This window comes from Protopterus annectens, chromosome 7.part0 (assembly GCF_019279795.1).
Source record: "Protopterus annectens isolate FY-2018-M chromosome 7.part0, PAN1.0, whole genome shotgun sequence".
Classification (NCBI taxonomy): Eukaryota; Metazoa; Chordata; order Ceratodontiformes; family Protopteridae; genus Protopterus; species Protopterus annectens.
In genome coordinates, this window is record NC_056739.1 from 1,982,564,549 (window position 1) to 1,982,587,840 (window position 23,292).

The 23,292-nt window shown below is 38.0% G+C and overlaps 1 protein-coding gene across 1 annotated transcript in view; it reads left to right on the forward strand.

Moving 5' to 3' along the window:
* LOC122807285 (cytosolic 10-formyltetrahydrofolate dehydrogenase) overlaps positions 1–23,292 on the forward strand; it is a 586,928-nt gene that overhangs the window by 264,277 nt on the left and 299,359 nt on the right. Inside the window, exon 14 of the mRNA XM_044078406.1 lies at positions 19,138–19,208. Within this exon, the coding sequence (XP_043934341.1) occupies positions 19,138–19,208 (71 nt within the window). The remainder of the gene's footprint in view (positions 1–19,137; positions 19,209–23,292) is intronic.

The following is a 23,292-nucleotide window of genomic DNA, read 5'->3' on the forward strand; positions in this document are numbered from 1 at the left end:
TATTGTCTGGTTGTTTTATTGGTTACTGTACTAATAAGTTATAAGTAGTTCATTGTTTTTTTGTTTACATGTGACTCTAGTTACGTATAATGTAAGTATTGTTGACTATAGGTTATTCTGATGAAGCTCTTCCATCTGAATAAGAGCAAAAGCTTAATCATCTATTCAGTGTCTGAGTTTTTATTTCCTGTCTACTAGCTCAGTATTAATTACTACGCCTAAAAGAAGTCTGAATTTATATGTGTGTGTGTGTGTGTGTGTGTGTGTGTGTGTGTGTGTGTGTGTGTGTGTGTGTGTGTTTTTCTATGACAATGGCGAATGAATGTTCATCGAAAACAGGAATTTCAAACCTCATTTGGTTGATTCTGGTATCGCCGACCTGCAGTACTGCAAGTGTTCAGTGTAGCAAATGCCACTCTGCATTCGCACATATGTGATCGACATTATGACAACAGATCGTGGTACAGTGGGGATCGGGAAATTACCCTTTTCCCCAATGAAGTGCAGTCTCAGAGTTGGAATATATATAATGGTGCAGGGGGGCTTGACACCCACAAAAACGGTATGTTACGTGATTTGCAGTAGTGAACTGCAACAAGAATGTCGAAAGTGCGAATACGATCATTTCGCCACATGCATTTTAACATTCTGATCTCATTATTTTACATAATATCGCACAGCTAAACCTATTTTATTATGACTTTCAATATTAGGATCATAGGAAGTTACTAGGCTAATGGCCCTAGGGCCCTTACAAGCGTAGCCAAAAAATTATCCCCAAAAAAGAAACCTCAGTCAGCACCTGTCGCCCCTGTCAATGAGGGACATAGGTAGAACCCTTGGGACAAATTTGTGTTTTTTTATCCACTCATCAAGGTTGCTCTTGAAGAGGGTTAATATATCATTACCAAGTCTCAAACCCAGGACCCTGTGCACTACAATCAGAGCAATGTACCACTGTGGCAAATGAACTGTAAAAGTCATCATTATTTTCATTGTAAACTATATATGTATATATATATATATATATATATATATATATATATATATCTGTTTCTATTTGGTTTCTTAACCAGAAGGATACAACCATTGTAGCATTCAACATATTTTGCAACTGAAAAAATTCAAAAATGAGTCGTACTTCCTGACCTCTGACTTACTGAAGCCTTTACCTGCTTCGCAATTGAATACCTCTAATACTTCTTCCCCAACCTTTCATATACACCCTGTTCCAACATCTCTTATTTACAAACTACTTACTAAACTAAAACCTTGTACCCCATCCGCTGACCATCTCCCATCTGAATACCTACAAATTGCTGCACAAGCCATTGACTACCCCATATCTATCCTGATTAACAGAACCATCACTGAAGGCAAAATCCCTACCATATGGAAAATATCACACATTATCCCTCTACACAAAGGTTGAACTTCAGTTGACCTCTCTAACTACCGACCTATTGCCTTACTCTCCCCATTAGCCAAAATAATGGAAAAATGTATTCACAAACAAATACTTAACCACCTTCTACAAAACAACCTACTAGCCAACTGCCAACATGGCTTTAGACCATTCCATAGTACTACTACTGCTCTTCTCTCCTTCACTGACACTATAAACAAAAACCGCAATAATAACTCCTTTTCCTCTGCACTATTTTTATACCTGTCAAAAGCCTTTGATATGGGTAATCATACCCTACTTCTTGAAACACTAAAGCACCTTTCTGTCGACCTACAAGCATTACAATGGTTCAGATGTTATCTTCAAAATAGACAGCAAGCTGTACTCTGGGATAACAATTTGTCTTCCTTACTTCCTGTTAATATTGGAGTCCCTCAAGGCTCTATCTTAGGTCCACTTCTTTTTTCCATATTTATTAACGATCTCCACTTGAACATACCCCACGCCACCTGCATCCAATATGCAGATGACTCTACCTTAATCTGTACAACCAATAATATTCCCTCACTCCAATCCCTAACCCAAACTGTATTCCAAAAAGTAGAAAACTGGTTCATGCAACATCGTCTTCTCCTGAATCCAAAAAAAACAAAACTACTACTTTTTGCACCAACTCATAAGTCACCCACTCCATTCTTCTCTATAACCTCCAATAATGCTACTAATATAGCACCAGATACTACCACCCTCCTACTAGGTGTCACAATCGACAATCATCTTAACTTTGATGACCATATTAACTCCACCATAAAGACTGTCAACAGAAAACTTGGTACCCTCTACAGAATCAAACCCTTCCTTACACCCTCAGCCAGGCAAACTATCGCACAAACTCACCTCATTTCTACCCTTTTCTATGCCTCTGCTATATATACCAACCTATCAAAAAACAACATCTCCAAACTTTCTACCTGCTATAATAGTATTGCTGGATTCATCACATGCTCTCCCTTTAAAACCCACCACTGCCTTAACCTTAAACAACTAGGATGGTTAGAAATACAGAACCATATACTCTGTCAACAGTTACTTATGACACAAAAGATCCTATACCACCCCAACGATACACCCATCCTCTCTAATCTGATCTCTCCATATAGAAATCTGGCTACACTACGTTATGCAAATAAACTACTTGTCTCCTTAACTAAATCAAACAACAAAGCTGGTGACTCTCTTTTCTCAAACACTATAGGAAAAAAATGGAATCAGCTCCCTTCTGAACTATCTACCCTAGCACCTGCTTCTCAATTCAAAAAACAAATAAAAGAACATCTAAAAACTAAGTGGCTTTGTCCTTGTGCAAACCCAGACTGAAACTTGTATTTCACTCCTACTCCAACCCTACCCCTCCCTCTTGCCTCCAAAACTTATTTCTCTCCTCTTGCTTTATTCTTAGTAATTTGATAGGATTTGGGAACTTTGTTCTTTCTGCAATTGCCCTGGTGCTGTCTAGTGCATTTGCTTGTTTATGTCTGGTCTGGCTTTTGCCTAAATGTTTTGTAGTCACTGTTTGTTAGTCCCATTTGCTTTTCTCATTTTACCTATGTTACTATGGTACTGTTGCTTTATTACTTTATTTCACTTGTTTGCTTTTTGTTATATTGTTATTCTTATGCTTGGAGCTTTTCTCCCCAGGCCTCTACTGAAAATGGACATGTATCCAGTTAGACTAGCCCGGTCAACAAATGTAAAATAAATAAAAATAAAATAAATAATAAATAAAGTGTGGCACATTGTAGAACTAAAAAAAAAGTTCAACATGTCTACATTTTGAGGAAGTATTTTGTTGTCATATGAAGCTTTTGAGGGCTTTAATGCCGTCAACATAAAAGCTGATTCATCTTCAAGATACTGATTACTGTAGTCCCTCTAAACAAACAGGCTTTTAAAAGGTTTATCTCAAATGGTGGAAATCTTTGTGGCTATTTGGGGTCTGTATTACATGAACGAGCAGTCAAAATGTTGAGTACAACATACTTGACACACTTTGATCGCTCCTTCATGTAATTGAAAACTAAAAACCCTGAAAAATACAAAATCGAAACATTTTGTTTGTCCAACACCTTCCCTAAGCTAACATACAACACACACACACACACATACAACCAACACATACAAACCCCTACACACTCACATCACTCAAACACTCAAACACCTACACAAACACACATACTTTTAAAACAAAGTGGGGGGCTTCACCCCCCCCCCCAACTAAATATACCAACTCCGAGATCCCTGTACATTGGGGAAAGGGCAATTTCCCGGTAATCGCAAAGTGACTTCTTACACAAGCGGTTACCGGGAAATTGCCCTTTCCCCAATGTACAGCGATCTCAGAGTTGGTATATTGCAGAAAGCAGCCTCTTACATAGCCATTCCGAACAGTGTAGTGTGTTTACGTCACATGCTACACTCACTAGGAAGGCCAAACAAAACATTTCAGAACTCCAAATTTCAGCATTTGGAGGCTCCGGTTACATGAATGTTCGATCAAAGTATGTCGAGTATCTTGTACTCGACATTTTGATCGCTCGTTCATGTAATATAGACCCGCTATTTGTTTTGCTAATTGTATTGAAGCATGGTAGCACTGTCTGCTTAAATGACTTGCTCAAAGTCATACATTGGGCAAGTATAGACAGTGGAAATTAAACCCCAAATTACATGAGGAAGCAGTGAAGCTTAATAGCAACATATAACCATAGTACCTGTGTGCTGAACTGCCTTCTTCTTAATAAGTAAAGTAGGTTTGGGTGATCTTTCAGCTGACAAAGAACAGCAAGTTAGACACTGCATAAAAGGATGGTATCTGTAAGTTCCGATTCTGTCACAATTAACACTTTTTACTAACCTACCACACAGCAGTTGTACTAAGTACCCATTCCACCGCCACCATCACCATTAAAACACGCAATGAATATTAATACTAAAACCACAGAATGTCTGTGTCATCTAAACTATTCTTTTACTTATCCTGCCAGTACTCTGCAACTTTGTAGTTTCAGTCTTGCAAGTTTCATTTATCTGTTATTCATTACTGACATTTTGTGCATAATTTTTGTTTACGACAAACTTCTTAAACTAAAATTAACGCTTTCATTCACTTTATTTCTCATTAACATCTTCAGAAACATTTTGAACTCTACCCTATAAGCATTTTATGTAATGATAAAATTGATCACATGCTAAATGATGTCATAAATAATTTCATGTAAAAAATTTGATTTCATATGTAAAAAATATAAACACTCAGAAAGAAGTAACAGCCAAGCGTGAGCAGGTACAAACCCTTTTGTGGCCAACTGTTTTAATATGTCTTAAGAGCACACTTGTTTTTATTTTGTCTATATTTGTTTTTATAGATGTTCCTAAAACATGCTTTTTTATACAAGATTTTCACACATGCTTTTTGAATGTTATATACATTTGATTCTTTGCATTTTATTCCATGTATTTTTATTGCAACAGTTCTTGTCTCTTTAAAATTCTTTGGAATGTTTTACTAATTGCTTGCCACTGATTGGGAACAGTATATATGGTGAAAGCAGTTTTAGTGTTTGTCATAGATCTGAAGAAGCATCACTGCGAAAGCGCTTATCTCTCTGTCAGTTGTTTGTGGACTAAATATTTCTTTTTACAAGTTTGGATCCTGTTTTATTTGACCTGGCATACAAGGGTTTGTACCTGCTCACGCTTGGCTGTTACTTCTTTCTGATTATATTCCTCCTATACGGCTTAAGCGCTAACCTGACACAAGTTTAGACTGTCTAATAAAATAAACACTGTTGTATTACACTTATACAAAATGTTATATAATAAAGTGAATGAAAGCGCTAATTTTGGTGTCCGTATTTTCCTAAGCTACTTGGACTTGACCATCAGTGTTCATTCGTTTGCTTTGTTGAAATTTTTGTGACAATCTATCTAGTTTTTAAACTTCTTAAACTGTTTTCTTTTCTCTTTTGTAGCAGTGGAAGGAGCAAGTCAGTGTAGCTGTATTGCCCATCTTTGGACTTGCTATTGTCCATTAACTCAATATTTTCTTCTCTTAAAAAATCTTTCTAAGAGGGGCACTTTGGCTGGGGATAAATGCATGGGTACTCATTCAGTTTCCCTCTCAGTTGTTAGTTCAGTTTTCTAATCTCAGGCTACATCACTTGGGCATGTATGATACCCCTCCCCCCAATTAGCACAATGCAAGCCATCCTTATACAAGAGGTATGAACATTTGCCTGCCCCCACCCCCACCAAGAATTTCTAGTTCTTTGTAGCCATTCATGCAGGTCAGATCTCATCATAATGTGCATCACTGGAATGTTCCCATATTCAGTACCCAAAAAGCATAGGACTTCTAGGTGTTTCTGATGTCACCAAATCAAGAACAAACACCACAGCAAAAACAACAGCTGCAGTGTGTACTTGAGTTCAGAACATGCCATTAGATACTGCAAATGTTAGGACTTTAATCCAGCCTCTGAAAGGTGATCTCAGGTGATGCTTTGAGGCCTACCTCTCCATGCACAGACTTAATGCAATGAAGGTTTCCCATTGCAGAGACAGGTCTGAAGATCAGTCATAAAATCCAAGGCAGGAGTTGTAGACAAAAAGATAAATGAGCATGATGCCAAACCAAGAAAAGAAAAGGGTAAATGAGCACATCAAATGAAGGTTAAAACCAGCATTCCACTCTAGGTTTAGCACTCTGGCCTTCATACCCTCATGTAACATGGTACCTCCTCAGCCAAGGGTCCAACATCCTGCTTGTCATCTTTTAATGACCTTGAGCCTCTGTTTCTCAGCGTATCCATGTGGCACCACACATTCCTCTTATTAGTAAAGCCCTTTGTCTTGAATGTAGTGGCATTAGTGTTTTGGGTTGAATGCTGACCTTTCTCCTCCACCTTCCCACCCAAAGTGAGCCTAATTTGCTGTTGGTGGTTGAGCATGCCCCACTGACTCACACCCACAGGACCATCACCTGTTCTCACTTCAGGACTGAATTTCTGTAGTCTATTAATTTCCAGGTAGGACTATGCTGAAAGGGTAAGATAGCAGCATACAACATATATGATATAAATACTGTTAAGTTTCATTGTTACAATTTATTACAGCTCACTTCCCATTGCCTGCTTTTACTCCACCTTTGGTTCCCAGAACCCCCTGCCCCAACGCATAGGATCATAGGATGCACACATATACAGGAAGGGTACAGGTCTACCCATGTGGGAGCGAACAAGAGGCCCTCTTCTTTAGCCTTCTATTTCTTCTTTGTATTTGAGTTTGATGGTTTCAAGATCTCTCTTATTGAAATAGACAAGGATATTGATTTCTCTTATAATAGCTGTCCACCTGATGGCTCTTCACATGGTGAAACCATACGTTTAGTGAAATTTGCCATGGATTGACCCTCCTCTTTCTCCTTTTATTGCTCCCTTATATTTGAATTTCATGGGTTCAAGATCTCTGTTATTGGAACTGACAGGGATAATGATTCCTGTTATAGCTGTCCACCTGATGACTCTTCATGTGGTAAGACCTTACAATTAATGAGATTTGCAAAGTATTGACCTACCCTTTCTTTTCCATCTCTGTAAAGGAGAATTACATTTTTCCTGGGGAAGGAGAACTTAGGTCATCCACTTGTTAGAGTAAATCTGGGGGATACTGTTTTGGCAGTCTGAATTGCATACAGACATTATACTTTCCACTCCACCAAGGTTGTATAGGGTATATAGTTCACTGCCCTAATGGTCTAGCCTTATTTCCATGCAGGGCGGCATCAACTGGTCAGTCTCCTGGCAGACATCAAGTTAAAAGTTTAAGTCATGTTTAGCAAAATTGTTTGCTGTCTTGCTACTTTGGGACAGTATTAATTCATTCTTTCATGTGTTTGTTTGCATTTGTTAATTGAGATTGTCCAAATCAACATGAATTACATTTTCATTGGAGACGCAGGGAGAAAAGCTCAGATAATGCAGATTATAATTTTAAATTTCAATATACACGATTGCACAAACATTGTACACATAGTACTATTTTTTTGTATTTCTAATTCACAGTTACACATTTAGGTGTTGCAAATTTTGTTGAGAAAGTTGTATACATTTATGTACATAGGTAATAGAAATTTATGCAGCAGCTATGCACACATGGTCTTACATGATTATTTCTGATGGATATTATTTAAACTCTATAATGAAAGTCATTTGGCTTTTCATGAGGTTATCTATTTAAGAAAGATATTGGAGTTACATTGCATTGCGGTTTTTGGATAGCATATGACAGGATTGTAGGAAAGCTGTTACTACATATATGATGCATATTAGGTTTAATGCATTGTACCATTATGTAGCAGAAGGTTGGAGGTGAGATGGTAGGTGGATGAGTGATATCATGGGAAAACTGTAGGCTTAGGTAGACAAGACTTTGGCTACTTGTGTTGTATTTTAGTAATAGTAGTAAGGAGATGGAGAGATACACTATTTGAATTACTGCTAATTCAGTATTAGTGGTAGTAGAGAGAGAGAGAGATGAAAATATGTAGTCTGTTACAAGCATATATCTTGCTCGTTAGGCTTTATTTATTTTTTTTTTTTTTTTAACCAAGATAGTCCAACTGGGAAACAAAGACTTTTCCCAGTTGAGGACAGAGGCGAAAAGCATGATTTGGAGGGGGATACTGATATACAACCTTGGTGGAGTGGAAAGTATAATGTCTGTATGCAATTCAGACTGCCAAAACAGTATCCCCCTCCAAATCACCTTGCTGACCATGCAGCTTGAAGTTCGCCAAGATTATTTTGTAATTTAATTTAATTACAGTGTTAGAATGAAACATACTAGGAAAGATATAATAATAATTTGCAAAGTACGATAGAATCTGGTTTAAAAAGTAATTAAAGCAGTATAATAATAATAATAATAATAATAATAATCTTCTTCTTCTTTCGTCTTTTTCCTGGTTAGGGGTCACCACAGCAGATCACCTGTCTGCTCATGGTTGGCAGTGGACTTTTTATTGTGTCCGGCACCCAACCTTCCACAGAAGGCACACGCACTCTTGTCTAGGGCCAATTTAGAGTGTCCAATACACCTACACATGTCTTTTGGATGTAGGAGGAAACCGGAGTACCCGGAGGAAACCCACATGACCACAGGTAGGACATGCAGACTCTGCACAGAAGGCACCCCAGCTGAGGATTGAACCGAAGAGCCTCTAGCTGTGAGCCGGCAATGCTAACCACTGCACCACCGCGGCCGCCCAATAATAATAATAATAATAATGAGTAATATGTATGCTAGAGTAACCAAGTTTGGCATCACTTTTCAGATGTTTCAACTGCATCCAGAGCCATTCGAGCTAAGATGAGAATATTCTCTTGATTTACGTCACGTGTATTTGCTTTATACTGTGATCACTACTGTTTTTGAGCATTTTTAAAGTATGTATTTAATTTCTTGGCAAAACTAGTTATTTTTCTGTTTTTGGCTTTTTTAGTTCTATTTGCCTCCAAATCACCTTGCAGAAAGGTTAAATAGCCAGGGACCTAGTTGTTTGGTAGTTGTTTATTGTTTAATCTGCACTTGAAAGCTACTTTTGCTCTGCTTTTAAGAAGTTCCAGGATCATCCATCTTGTGGCAGAAGATATTTACCTTGTTTCTCTGAGATGGGAAGCACTCCAGGGAGCTCAAAATGTGCATATTTATTGGGTAGACAGTGTAAAAGTTAGTTTTCAACATTTGTTCTCTGTTATAAATCAGACAAGTTTGCACAGAGCTGCCCATCTCGCACCTATGCTTCACAATGCACTGTATAGCAGCAAACACCTAAACAATAACATTTCCCTACAGTTAGGATTAGGTTGGAAACTTGTTAAACAGTATGACACTGCACAGAATTAAGCTTAGAGCAGATAGCTGGCACATCAGATAACACTATCATATCCCAGTACTATAATATATCTTGCCCTTAATCCCAAAAAATAGTTTGCATATTAAATAGCACAACCATATCCCAGCACTATGTAACATCTTGTCCTTAACCCAAGAAACTCCCCTTGGAGACCCTTGTTAAAAGTCAAGCCTTAACCATAAACAGCCCATCCCCTACAGGACCAGACAATATAGATATGCAGTTTCCAAATGTCTCTGTGACCAGCCTGTTAGAGTTGGGCACCCTTAGGCAATGTAGCAGTTGTCACAGGTCTACTTCTAAATTTTGAAGTTTCAAAACTTCAAATTTCTTATGGTCAAAACCATAAGATCGAAGTTTTGAAACTTAGAACTGTTCAAACAGAGATCGCCGTACAGCCTGGAATGGTATATTTACTGTTTTCCTTGCTGCAGTGCAATCTCAGAGTTGTTATATTTAATTAGAAGGGGTGGTGGGGTGCATCCCCCTGCAAAAACATAAAAAAAAATGTTTTGTATGTATTTTTTTTATTTACATTTTGAAGTTTCAAAACTTTGATCTTATGGTCTTGACCATAAGAAATTTGAAGTTTTGAAACTTTGAAATTAAGAAATAGATCCGTTGTGACATGTTCTCAGATGACCAGGTAATCATTAAAGATAGTAACACATTATTTAAGAGAAAATCTTGCATAGAAACGACATTGTCAAGAATACCCACACTACATCACACACACACAGACACACACACACACACACACGCACACACAGGTTGTCTTATGCTGAAGCGATTAAAAGAAACCTTCCCAAATCCCAAAGACCTCCAGAGCCACTTAACAGCAACACTGCTCCTCGGCAGTCACTAAAACACACATCAAAAGCAACATCAATCATCTGACATAAATCTATGCCCAATGGTCCCCCAGGAGAAAAGCCCATAAGGCAAGCATATACTTCCCCTAATACTGTTGTCACTAGGACTCCATTGTGCAACACACAAATGCCCCACTCACCAGGTTAGACAAGGAGAAAATAAAGATTAGTGGACTATTTGTAGCTATCATCTGCAATATCATCACTGCACCTCAGCACCCATATGATTTTATTACAGTCTGTGTGGGTATAAATGATATGAGATGTACCTCTCAGAATATGTGTCACAGATAGAGACGAACCTCACATTGAGCAACATTCTACCTTCACCAAGGATGACACTGGAGTATAAACATATTTTTAAAATTGGCATTGTTTCTGATGTCATTCCAGGGGGATCCAGTATCTGTCAGCATGGGAGAACATGGTCAGAAAACCACATTGCTTTGCCAAGGATGGGCTGCAGCTGTTCCCCCCTAGGCTTTTGGATACTGGCTAAAACTTTATTCACACCCTTAGAGCCTTTTTAGGCAAAACCAAAAAAAAAAAATTCTCCAAGTAATCTTATGATGTCACTGCTCAATTTTAGAAGCCTAAACAAAAAAAAATCCATACCCTTCAAGCCCTTCTCGCTAAGGAGAATGTAGACATCTGTGCTGTGATAGAGAATTGGTTTAAAGCCATAAAAAGTACTTCAGCAGTGCATGGCTGCAGTGCCTTCCACACTTTTAGACCAACAACAGCAAAGACTGGGGCCAAAGGTGGAGGTGTCTCAAGCTACATTAACCATAAACGTATCACCAGCTTGGCTACATAGGGTGATGCCATGGAGCTCATTCATGTGCAAGTCGTCATAGATAAGGTTCCTCACCATATTATGGCTTACTACAGGTCATCATCTATGCAACTGGAGTGTTACGACTCTTCACTAAACCTACTAGAGGTGCTGACCATCCAACCAAACACCCTTTTAATGGGTGACTTTAACCCTGTATAGACTGGGAAATATGCGCTGCGTCAAACTCACAGGCACAATGCTTCCTAGACTTTATTAACACAGACAGCCTGGAATAGATAGTGCACATCCCAACCAAAGGATCAAACATACTGGATCTGGTACTCACGAACAGGAGAGAGTGCTGTACCCCCCCATGTTATGCCCTCATTAGTGAGGATAGATCACAAAACAGCCTCCTTTAAAGTAAAAATAAACTCAGAAAACCCAGCTAAACCAGTAACAGTTAGGAATTATTCTAAGGCAAATTACATCCTATTAGGTTTTTCAAAATTCAAGGCTTCTCCAACCCCAGGAACACAACTACCTATGCTGAATTACTCATAGAGTCCCTATACAAACATGTGAATAGCTGCATAAAGGCTGTCATACCTACCAGAAATAAACCCAAAACAAACACTATAAACAAACCCCACTGGCAGAATCCTCACCTGAACAGTGTATATAATAAAAGAAGAAAGGCCATGGGCAAAATCAGGAAAAGCAACTCCCTTAAAGACAAGTGCTCTCATTTACAACTAGACAAGAAACAAAGAGGTTTAATTAAGTCCAACAAGGCCAACTACAGGGTCAGGATGAGCTCACAGGCTAAGGGCAATCATAAGGCCTTCTTCAGCTATGTCCAGAACCTTGGAGGTAGCACACAGCAGTGTGCTGAATTGGTGATGAATGATACCACCTTCACTGATCATGGTGGCATAACAAATCTACTAGCTGATAAATTCAAATCCAACTCGGAACCCTCACTACCCCAGCTGTAACAGGTGAAATCCCCACCAACATACTTCCCCGATTATTAGCAGGGACCAGGTGCTGGCAGATCACGCTAAAGCCAAGAACACTGCCTCTGTGGGTCCCGACAACATCCCCAGTTGCTTCCTGAACAGTTTAAAACATGACCTATTAGGGCCACTTAAGGCACTCTTCAACCAAAACCTTGAAACAGGTTACATTCTAAGTGAATGGAGGACCGCAGCAGTCATTCCCTTTACAAGGGCAGACCTTCAACCAACCCAGGGAACTACAAGCCCATCTGTCTAACAAGTCTAATATGCAAAGCTATGAAATGAATTATCATGGAAATCATAACCAAGGACATTGGCAGACACTGGACCCATCCCAGTTTGGCTTTGTTAAGGGAAGGTCGTGCCTACTTAGACAGTGAGGCACTGAGTAAAAAACACCTGTCAGAAGTGGGATTTGAACCCACGCCTCCATGTGGAGACCAGAATTCCCATGAACTGTGGAAGGAAGTCAATCCTTGAGCCTGGCCCTTACACCACTTGTCCACCCTGACATGCATGATACTTAACCTGGTACACTTCTTTGAGAAGATCACCAAGGCAATAGGTGAGGGTAAAACAGTGCATACAGTCCATCTTGACCTGGCCAAGACATTCAGTACAACACCCGACTCAGGGATGGTTGACAAGCTCTCTGAGCTAGGCATAAATCCCTACATAACTTACTAGATTGCAAGCTGATTCACAGGCGGGACCCAAAAAGTCAGGACTGGTGAGACCACCTCCACCAGTAAACCAGTCACCAGCAGAGCACCCCAGGTCTTCGTGCTGGGCCCACTCCTTTTTGACATCTACTTTTCGTAAGTCAAGGCTAATATTCGAGGCCTTTGGCTTACCAACTTGCAAATGACTGTTAATTTAGAGCTATTATCGATTCCCCCCTAAGACACCAACATCTTGCTAGAAGGTTTAACACAGGCAAATGACTGGTGCAAAAGCCATGACCTAAAACTCAATACAAAAAAAATGCATTGTAATGCCCTTTGGGAAACTGTCAACCCAAGTTAATCACTCCATCAATAAAACACCTGTAAATGTCAACCCAGTAGTAAGGGATCTGGGAACATATGAATACAGCAATCTGGACTTTCACCAACATGTAGTTAAGATAGTAAGAAAATCATTCTATGATGCCTAACTTATAAGTAATTGTATGGTATCCAGGTCCAAGGATGTTGTAGTACCTGTCAAACCTATCATTGAATACAATGCCCCCTTTGGCATCTACCAAACCAGACACTTGCAATAGCCCACAAAGGTTTCTCAACAGGATAATTGACCGATCACATAAAGGCTTAGCCTACAGGCTGCTGAGACACTTTGCCTGGCTTACATGGATTCCTCAGACCAAGCCCTGATGGATCTGTTGCACATGCACAAAACAAACAGCACCAGAAACACTAAATCCAGGGATCCGAACTTCACTTGTGATAAACAGAATGTGCTGGAGAGACAGATGTGTCCTAGAGGCTCCCCTTCCATCTAAAACAAGAGTACATCCCTGACCTTATTCAAATGAAACCTTGACAACTAGATGAGAAATCGTACAGTCATCCCTGGTCTGGCCCCCATATTCCTTATGGACAGAGGCTATCAATATGAAAAGTATTATCCTAATAAACACCATCCCTACAAATCCCTTAGTTACCTCCTACTAACATGCCCCCTATATACACGCCCATGATACTTGGGACCCAAATGGTTTGGGGTGGGTAGCTAAGTGCCCAAGTGGTCATTAACTTAGTAACAACCTATGAACCTATACTAATAAAAATATTAACATAAGGATAAGCAACAAAAAAATAAATGAAAAAAGATTTAAGAATACAGAGAAAGGCATAGTAAAATAGATGAAAAGATAATTTTAATTATAAAAAGTAGGAAATAAAACAAAAAAGAAAGTAAACTGTAGCAATGTAGTAGTAGTGTAGTAAAGGTAAACAAATGATGTAACAGACAGTCATTAAGGGTGATAAAGTAAAGGAGGCAAATATCAAGATGTGTAAAGAAAACAACCGATGAGGAAATGAAGATATGAAAAGTGGTCATGGAATTTCAGAAATGATGTTACTACTCCATGGTAAGATTAAATAATAATACATATTTAGATAAGAAGAGTAACTTGGATTTAACCAGGAGATAAGCAAGCACATAGCCATGTGTCTGTTAAGATTTTTTTTATTTAAAATTAAAACAGTGTAAGGGAGTCAATTTGTCTGAGTAAGGTAGATCATTGCATTTTTAAGTGCTGTTTGAGTAGTAATTGTTACCAACTATGTTATTGGGTTTACATTTAGTAAAAAGTGATTTATCAAAGGAGAGAGAAGTTCTGCTGGTGAAATATGTCTTAACTATATACTGAAGGTTTGTACATTTGGTTGGGCCATGGAGCTGTTTGTATATAGTTAGTATTTTTGTGTGTGTAAGAGCATGAGCCAGTTTACATGTCTGAGGGCAATACAGTGATGAATTTTGTGTTGTAGATTTACTGCAGACTTAACTACTTTGTCATAGCATTGTTCAAATTTTGGTAACTGTCCAAAGAGAATGTTTGTAAAACTTGGAGAGGCATAAAGGAGAGTTGGAAGTAAGTAGGTGGTTGCAATAGTTTTTCTAGCTGAACCATTAAGGTATAGTTTTATCCTGTATAATGATCCCAGATTTTGATGAGTTTTATGGATTACATGGAGAATATGTTGATCAAAATTCAGGTTTTCATCAATGATGACCTTGAGAAGTTTAGTATGGGAGACTAATTCAATTTTGATAGTTATTTTTTCCCAATTTTACTTTTTATGTTCGTAAGAAAATAAAACAAGCAAAATTCTGATAGAATTCTTATAAATTATTTAGAAGAGACTATTTTGGGCAGAGATTTATTTTGGGGTGAGTAGCATTACGTTTTTTTCTTTGTATTGAGAAGGAGTTGTGAGTCATCAAGTGTTAGTTTTGGATAATGTTTTTGCTGAATGGATAAGAGTAGCATCATACGTGTATTAAATAAGAGTGTCAGAAGTACAGGCATTATGTAAATCATTGATGAAAAGACTAAAAAGTAAAGAGCCTAATGCAGATCTCTGAGGGACACCCATAGAGATTGGTAAAAAAGAGGAGTAGTCCTGTTCCCATTTAATGGCATTTTGCCTATTAGAAAGATAGCTTTGGAACAATTTAAGAGATTATTGATTTCAACATAATGAAGAAAGTTAAACAAGCAGTTTATGGTTACAGACAGTATCAAAAACATTAGATCGATACAGAAAAATAACTGTAACAAGAATACCTGAATTTCTGTTATGGTTGATTGTTTTAGTGAACCTCAGTAGAAAAGAAGTTGTATTATGGTTAGGCCTAAAATCATGTTGTGTGAGGGAAGATTTTATTGGTGATAAATTTCAAGAGTTGTGAGGGTGCACATTTCTCGAGTATTTTAAATAGAGGTAATAAAATTGCAATGGGACGGTAGTTAGAGAATTTAATGGATGGAGTACCCTCATGTAAAGGTATGATAAAAGATTTGTTTTCCATAGTTCAAGTACGTACAATTCCTTGATAGTGTAGTTAATGAGTATTGAAATAGGATAAGCATGTACAAGAGCACACTTATTTTAATGCATTCACAGGAGCAGTGGATTGGGGCAGTTGCTAGAGATTTAAGTTACATAAATATTTTTGGATAACTGAGATAGGGGCAGGTTGGATGGCGAAGGTTGTGCTAGAATTATTTATTGATAATAGAGAAGACGTAGAGTTACTGTATCTTTGTTTTTGAGTGGAGTGAATACTGGTTGGATAAAATGTTGATTTATCTGTGTTGGGAGTATTATTATTTTGTTGTTAGATGGATGGATGGAGTGATTGGTGATTTTACTTAGATTTAAAAGGCAATTTATGAGTTTCTTGAAGTTTTTGCATAATAATTTTTGTCTTTTTTAGTAAGCTGTTGCCATTGCTGGCTAGTAGATGTTTTATTGTAAATCCATAATTTCCAAGCACTGTCTCTAGTTTTCATTAGTTCTTTGGTGTTTTTAGTAAGCCAGACAGCTAGCTTTGCATTCACTCTTTTGGTTCTTAATGAAGCAAAACTGTTTAGGGTAAATAAGAAAATATTATTGAATTCTAATACAGCCTTATTTTATGGAAGGTTATGCAGAATATTCCAGCTGGACTTTTCCTGAGATCAGAGGAAGCATTTCACTTCAGACATGAAAGTGTTGTGTGTTATGATATTTTTAAGGTTAATAGAAGATTATTCTGGAGTTTTCCAATCACATTTGAGAAATGTGCATCATTATGCTTGTTGTAGAAGTTGAAGGGGATGGTGTGGGGTTTGCTTAGTATATCTGAAGTGAAGGTTTGCTGAATATCAATGAGTGACTGACTACAAAGGCAAACAATTGCCTAGATATTAAAGGGATGAATGTACCATGTTCATCCTGGATAAGACTGTTCTGATATAGAATTCTAGCCACTTGCTTGCTTTGAAACACAGTGGTGTGTATTTTAGGAGTGCAGATGTAAAATGAGATATACTGATAGGTTTGTTCATATTTATGAACTCAGAGTTGTCAGTAAACAAAGACATAGAAGTAGATGAGCTTTAAAAACAGGAAGTCTGGCTTTTGGAGAGTAGAATTTATGTGGCTGGTACAGGGGCCCCAGTTTGCAGTTTAGGTATTGGCTTGTCTATAAAAGTTCCAGTCATTAGGATATGTGCGCCAAGAGTGACTCGCAAACTGCTTAGAGGAGGACAAGATTTCAAATGGGGTACTATGTTTGTTTACTGTTAATATACAGTAGTTGCTTGATCTGGTTAATTTTGTTCAGGGTAGAATTGTATCTAATGTGAGATGAAAGGAAACTAGCAAGGTCTGAACATTGGTAAATATGGCTTGGAGAGGCATTAAAGGTGCTGATTGATTGCTGTCATCAGCATAAGGAATTGTTTTTACTGGGTGGCATGTTTGTGTCAGTTTATTTGTGAAGAAGGGCTGAGGACTGGTCCTTGTGGGACATTGAGTGAACTAATTGGTGGTGGAATGTAGTGCTGATCCATCCTACAAGCAGAGTTCTGTTGTCCAGATAAGTAGTAAGCCAAGTTAGGAGGGAGGCAGATAAGGTGAAATGGCTAAGGTACTTTCTCAGGGTGGTATGATCCACCATATCAGAGGCATTAGAAAGATCAAGGAAGATTGATTTGACTGTTTTGTCATTCATCTTTTTCTAATGATATTTGTAAGGGACCAGAACAGTTTCAATGTGACTATGAAGCCTGAAACCATGTTGTGTTTGTGATAGAAAGTTGTTGCATATCAGGTACTATATTTATTTGACATCCACCTTCTTCTTGGGTTCTTTGGTTAGTGGTAGTACAAGTCCCAAGCATTTAAAAAACATTGTATTGAACCCAGGACTCAAACACCGTGAAGCTCAGCTGGGGTACTGCTCATGCTCAAACCTGAATATGACTTTGATATTCAGCCAAGTTGGAGGGAACATTGGTCACACTTTAATTCAAATATGAGTTCAGGCAAGCAGCTGTAGGGAGGCAGGTGGAGGAGAATTTTAAGGTTAGGGAGCAAGAGGAGAGTCTTAGGCTTGGGAACAATTGGGGAGTTTAGGGAGTGGAAATGGAGTTGTAGGTTTATCAAGCGTGAAGGCAGTTTTAGGGTTTGGGAACAATCTGGAAATTTAAGTTTAGGGAAGGGGTTGGAGTTTTAGGTTTAGGGAGCAATTGGGATTTTAGGGATAGGATGGAGGAGTAGATGTTTAGAGTAAGGGTCCAAGGATTTGGGTTGGTAACTGCATGGTAGTTTTTGATATAGGGTTTAGGTTCTATTGAGCTATGTAGTTTATAAGATTGGGTGTTGGGAGGGCTATGTAAACACGGGAAATCCTAATAATAAATTAATTCCAAAAAAAGTTTGGGATTATATATTGTTTGGCATGTTTGGGTTGAGTGTAGTGTTTTTTTGAGTGAATTGTTTGTTACTTTCAATACTATACAATTGTTTATGTGTTTTCTTCACTAGGGCTGTTAGTGGTTTTGTATTTCTTATGTGCAGCATCACGTTTGTCTTTAGAGTGTAAACAGTTTGTGTTATTAATTCTGCTGGCCTTTGTTTTAACTCTTTTGTGAATGTGAGTGAGTTGACCTAATATATTAAGAAAAGAGTTGAAATATTTTATAGCTTTACCTAAAGGGAGATGCCAAAATGCAGGGTGTTCCAGAAAAAGTATTAATTGAAATCATGAATATTTTAGCATTTTGCATATTTTTGGGGTGGACATGTGTCTTTTTTCCCAGGTAAAAATAGGTGAACGTTCACTGACTGAAACAGGTAATATACCAGCAGATACCAAGTTAGCAGAGTGTGACAGTAGTATCCAATCAAGGATCTTATGCTTGCTTGAGGCTTTGTTCATTTTATACAGTATATTCATTAGCTGTGTTAGTCTAGACTGAGTCTGTATTTGAGATTGAGAGTTTTCACTGTGTGCATTAAGCTAGCCAGTATTAAAGTCACTAAGAATAATCATTTTAGCACTTAAGTTATTTGTTAGGCAGTCTAATGCATTTTCAGTGGTTTCCCTGGGTGATTTTGAAGGGATATGGATGCATTTAATGATGAAATGTTTTGCACTCTTTACCTTGACAGAATGAAATATGGATCTAGGGATGGCAATTGTGGAGCTTTGTATGTGGTTTATTGCATAGGAGAATGATTTTGTAATAGCACAAACATCTCCTTCACCTTTATATGTTCATTATTTGAAGAAGATACATCTTGCTGAGGTAGGATTAAATATAGATGATATATGACTGGTAGTGAGTTGTTCAGATTTGTATTTGTGTACTTTATTTTTTATATGTACCTGCAGCAGAATGTTGGAGGTGATTATGTACCTTAATGATAAAGGGAGGAATCCCGGTGTTGTGTGGAAGAAGACGAAACATAATATGATATTAAATTCCACAGGTTTTAAAATAAACCTCAAAAATGATAGAGTGGCTTGCTTCATTCTCCAGTTTTGATAACTGTTGGGTAACATTTTATTTTCAGGGGAGTACCATTCCAATAAATCAAGCTCGCCCAAATCGGAATCTAACATTCACCAAAAGGGAAGCAATTGGGTAAGTGCATGTATCCTCTGTAAAAGAGCTGTCATAAAGGTGATCTGTTCATAGTTAAGTGTTGCTTAGATATTTTATAGATTGCAGTTTTTAAATTCTGTTATTTATTGTTGGGCTTTTTTTGACAAGCTGTATGATTCACAACAAACCGACGTAACAAATTATAGTGTAAGGAGAGTACTGCATTGTCACAATCTATGTGTTTGTGCACTTTTATCAAAACAGAAAGTTCTGAATTAGGATTTTTCAACGTTGCCCCATGTCAGAGAATTCAAATTTCAAGCCAGCATATGGCAGAGTGTACTATTGAAGCAAAAGAGCTCCCTTCAGTACTACAGGGACTCCCAGCTAAATGTAATGTTATGGGAGATACTACAGCCTCTTTTGTTAAGCAGGTGAGGTGCAGTTCCCCTCACCCCACCAGTATTAGCTTTACTTTTTATTTGTTTTGAAAAAAAGAATATTTCTGCAAATTATGTTCTCATTTTGGTTTATTCTGTGTCATCCTCATTCGGGCTCATGTTACATATTGTAAGACAATAGTGCATTGTACTGGGCGGATTAGTACTTATTGTGCAAACACTTTTCGTAGAGTATGTACAAAAACCTTAAACTACACTGTCACCCCTGTTGTGAGCATTAATACATTTTTGGTTTGTCATACAGTCTGCAACCAGTATTTACAACTGAATTACCTACCAGACTCTCCAGATTAAAACCTTGCAGGATTAACAAGCAAAGCATGTTACAAATGAGGTTCGAATCCCTACTCCCATTTCCAAGTTTGTTAACATGCTATGCATGTGTTTTAGATTGGGGAAAGAACAAACAGAGCATTCTGGATAGGCTGTTGGATTGTTGCTGAGAAGATAAGTAGTTTGTGTTAACCCTTTCAAAGTACAATAAAACCCCACCTGTGACCACACTGATTACATTCAGTTAGTCTGTGAGAAAGAAAAATATGCCATTGCACAGGAATTTCTTGTTTTTGGTTGGACAACATTTAAACATAGTAGAATGTGTTTATATTTTATGTGTCACTTGCCTTTTAGGGTGGCTCTGTTTATTTCTGAGTTGTGTGATGTGTGTAGTAGTCTTGTACACCACTATCTAATTACATGCCATTGTTTACATTATGATCTTCCACAATGATGGGTTTCCTGTGTATATAAGCAAAAGAAGAAAAAATGTAATATAGGCAAATAACTGTAGCGATTCTGTAGTAATTTGAAATCACCTGCACCTTTAAATTCAGGAAGAGAAATTTTAGACTGTATGTGTTTAGTATTTATAAAACTGTTTTCTCAGTATAATTCATCTTTCTAAAGATCTATTTTATTTTGTTCTATTTCATTTTGATTACCATGTATACGACTGGTCAACACACCCTTTTCAACCACAATACAGACCAGTAGGAGACAAGTAAAAATAAATGCCAATAAGGCATAGACAGTACATTTGTTTATAACTAAAGTTTACAATACAAATTGACAAGACTTTTTTTTTTTTAGAATATGTACAGGTGCAAAGACTAGCCCTTTACTTGTAGCATGTGTGCGCAGATTTCCCAGTGACATTTATATTGAAACATTTTTTTTAATTGATGTCGACAAACTTTTGGCACAGGTATTGCCTTTACATCGGGAGACTGCATACTACATTATACTATTGTGAAATGCATCTCCACAGTTCAGTTGTTGGTCAAGACACCATCCACAATTCCTTCTCATGCTGTTACTTAGTTTTCACTTATGCTTCTAGCCCTCCCTACAACAGTGTGTTGTTACTTATTTTTACTTGGAGGTTGTAAACCTCTAGGTCAGCACTTTGGTTTAAATAGCAGTGTGAGGATGAGGCAGTGACTCCGAATGTTTATATCCATGTAAATTGAAAACAGAGTGCATAGCAGTTACTGAGCCATCATAATGCACTGCGGCTTTCCTTCATTTTGGCACTGCATTCTGGGTGACAGCTAGTTGACATTTTTCTCTGCCACCAATACATGATGATGCTTTTTACCATAACTGTTAATTTATACAGATAATTGCCTCTGTAGAGGAGTAAGAATTCAGTGAGGCTATTTAAAAATGTTGACTGATTCTGCCATTTGCTACTTGATGTGAATTGTAGCTTGTATTTAAAACGTTATAAAGTTCATGAAAGCTCACCTAATTAATCACCTCACACCCAACGCCTTAACACCTAAAAACTATCATCCTATTAAGTCCAAATACATCAACCCCAAAATGAAAAACTATCACAAACTAATTTACAAACTGCTAAAGCTAATTGTTAGCCTACACTACAACGTCATGTTGGATGGAGGCATTCATCCATACCCAGGCCCTTCCTCCCCTGCTGGCTCAAATCCCATTGATATTAACCCCATTATCTCACCAACTATAACTAGGCCCTCCAATTCACTCCTTACATATTGCCTAAACATCAGAAGCATAAATAACAAAGTACATAGGTTGCATGCCCTTATAGCACTTCATTCCCCCCAACATACTTTGTCTAACAGAAACCTGGCTAAAACCATCTACAAAAGATAGTGAGGTACTACCTCCAGGGTACAACCACTACGACTGGACCGTACTAATAGAAAGGGAAGTAGAGTAGCTGTACTTTTTAAAAACACACTAAATGTTATCATGGACCCCCTACAACCTCCCCAAGTTAATAACGCAGAAATTCTTTCTACCAGACTCCAAATTAACAAAAATAAATGCTTAAATATTGTAACTGTGTATATCCCCCCAGGTAATAACTAAAATTCCCTTGAAAACATCCTCTGTTGGTTATCTAGTAACCACCCCCAGGAAACTATTGTTATAGGTGACTTCTATATTGACTGGAATACCTGTTGCACAGAGTCTCCTTCCACCCATCTAAACCTATATGGGTTTACACAGACCATATCCTCCCCCACCATGATAGAGAAGCCCAACCACAAAGAAAGCATACTAGACTGGATACTTATCAATAGCCATCCCCACATGTATAAATCAGGCATCCTCCCAGGTGACTTAAGTGATCACTTTCTCACCTTTATAATTAAACACAAAGCCAGCAATCCCCACCAGACCTCCTACAAAACAGTAATAAATAATAAAAATTCCATCCCCATCAGTTTTCAAAATGAACTCAAACTCTGTAAATGGTCAGTCCTAAAACAATTGCCTCTGGAAGAAGCGGTTGCTTACTTTAACACTAAATTCCTTGCCATCCTTGACTCTCATGCTCCTGTACGAACAACTAGAACTAAAACAAAAATAGCACCGTGGCTTTCAAAAGATACCAAATCAAAAATCATACTCAGGAACAAGGCTTGGGCCATGTGGCATAATACAAAATCCCCTCTAGACCAAATTAAATACCGGCAGCTAAGAAACGAGACCAAAAAAATCTATAATATCTGTTAAAAAAATTTTTTACTGTCATCTTCAACAAAAAAATCAGAACAACCCTCAAAGGTTCTGGGCAGGCATAAATAAACTACTCCACCCAGGAGAAACTACTACTCCAACCCCCTCAGCTTTAATCCATAAACCCCCGGAGGACATTGCTAATGCCTTTAATAGTTTCTTTACTGAAATTATCCAGGCCCTAGCTAGTCAACTAACCCCTAGTTGCTCTAACTCAAATATAGCCATGTACCGTTCCCAACTATCCTTCAGCTTCCACTTCATTTATCCGTGGCCTACTCAAAAAACTAAAACCAACTACCCTATCTGCTGATCTTCTCCATCCAGAGTACCTGCAAAAAGCGGCAGATGCCATAGCGTACCCCATTTCCATCTTAATCAATAGAACCATAACAGAAGCCTCCATCCCCTCCATCTGGAAAATATCCCATGTCATCCCACTTCATAAAGGTGGCAGTTCCACTGAACTGTCCAATTACAGACCCATAGCTATTCTTTCACCCTTGGCCAAAATCATGGAGAAGTGTATCCACAAACAGCTGTTGCACCATCTTATTCAGAACAATCTGCTGGCAAGCACTCAGCATGGCTTCAGGCTTTGTCATAGTACCACCTCAGCCCTTCTTTCTTTCTCCAATGGCATAAATCAGAACCAA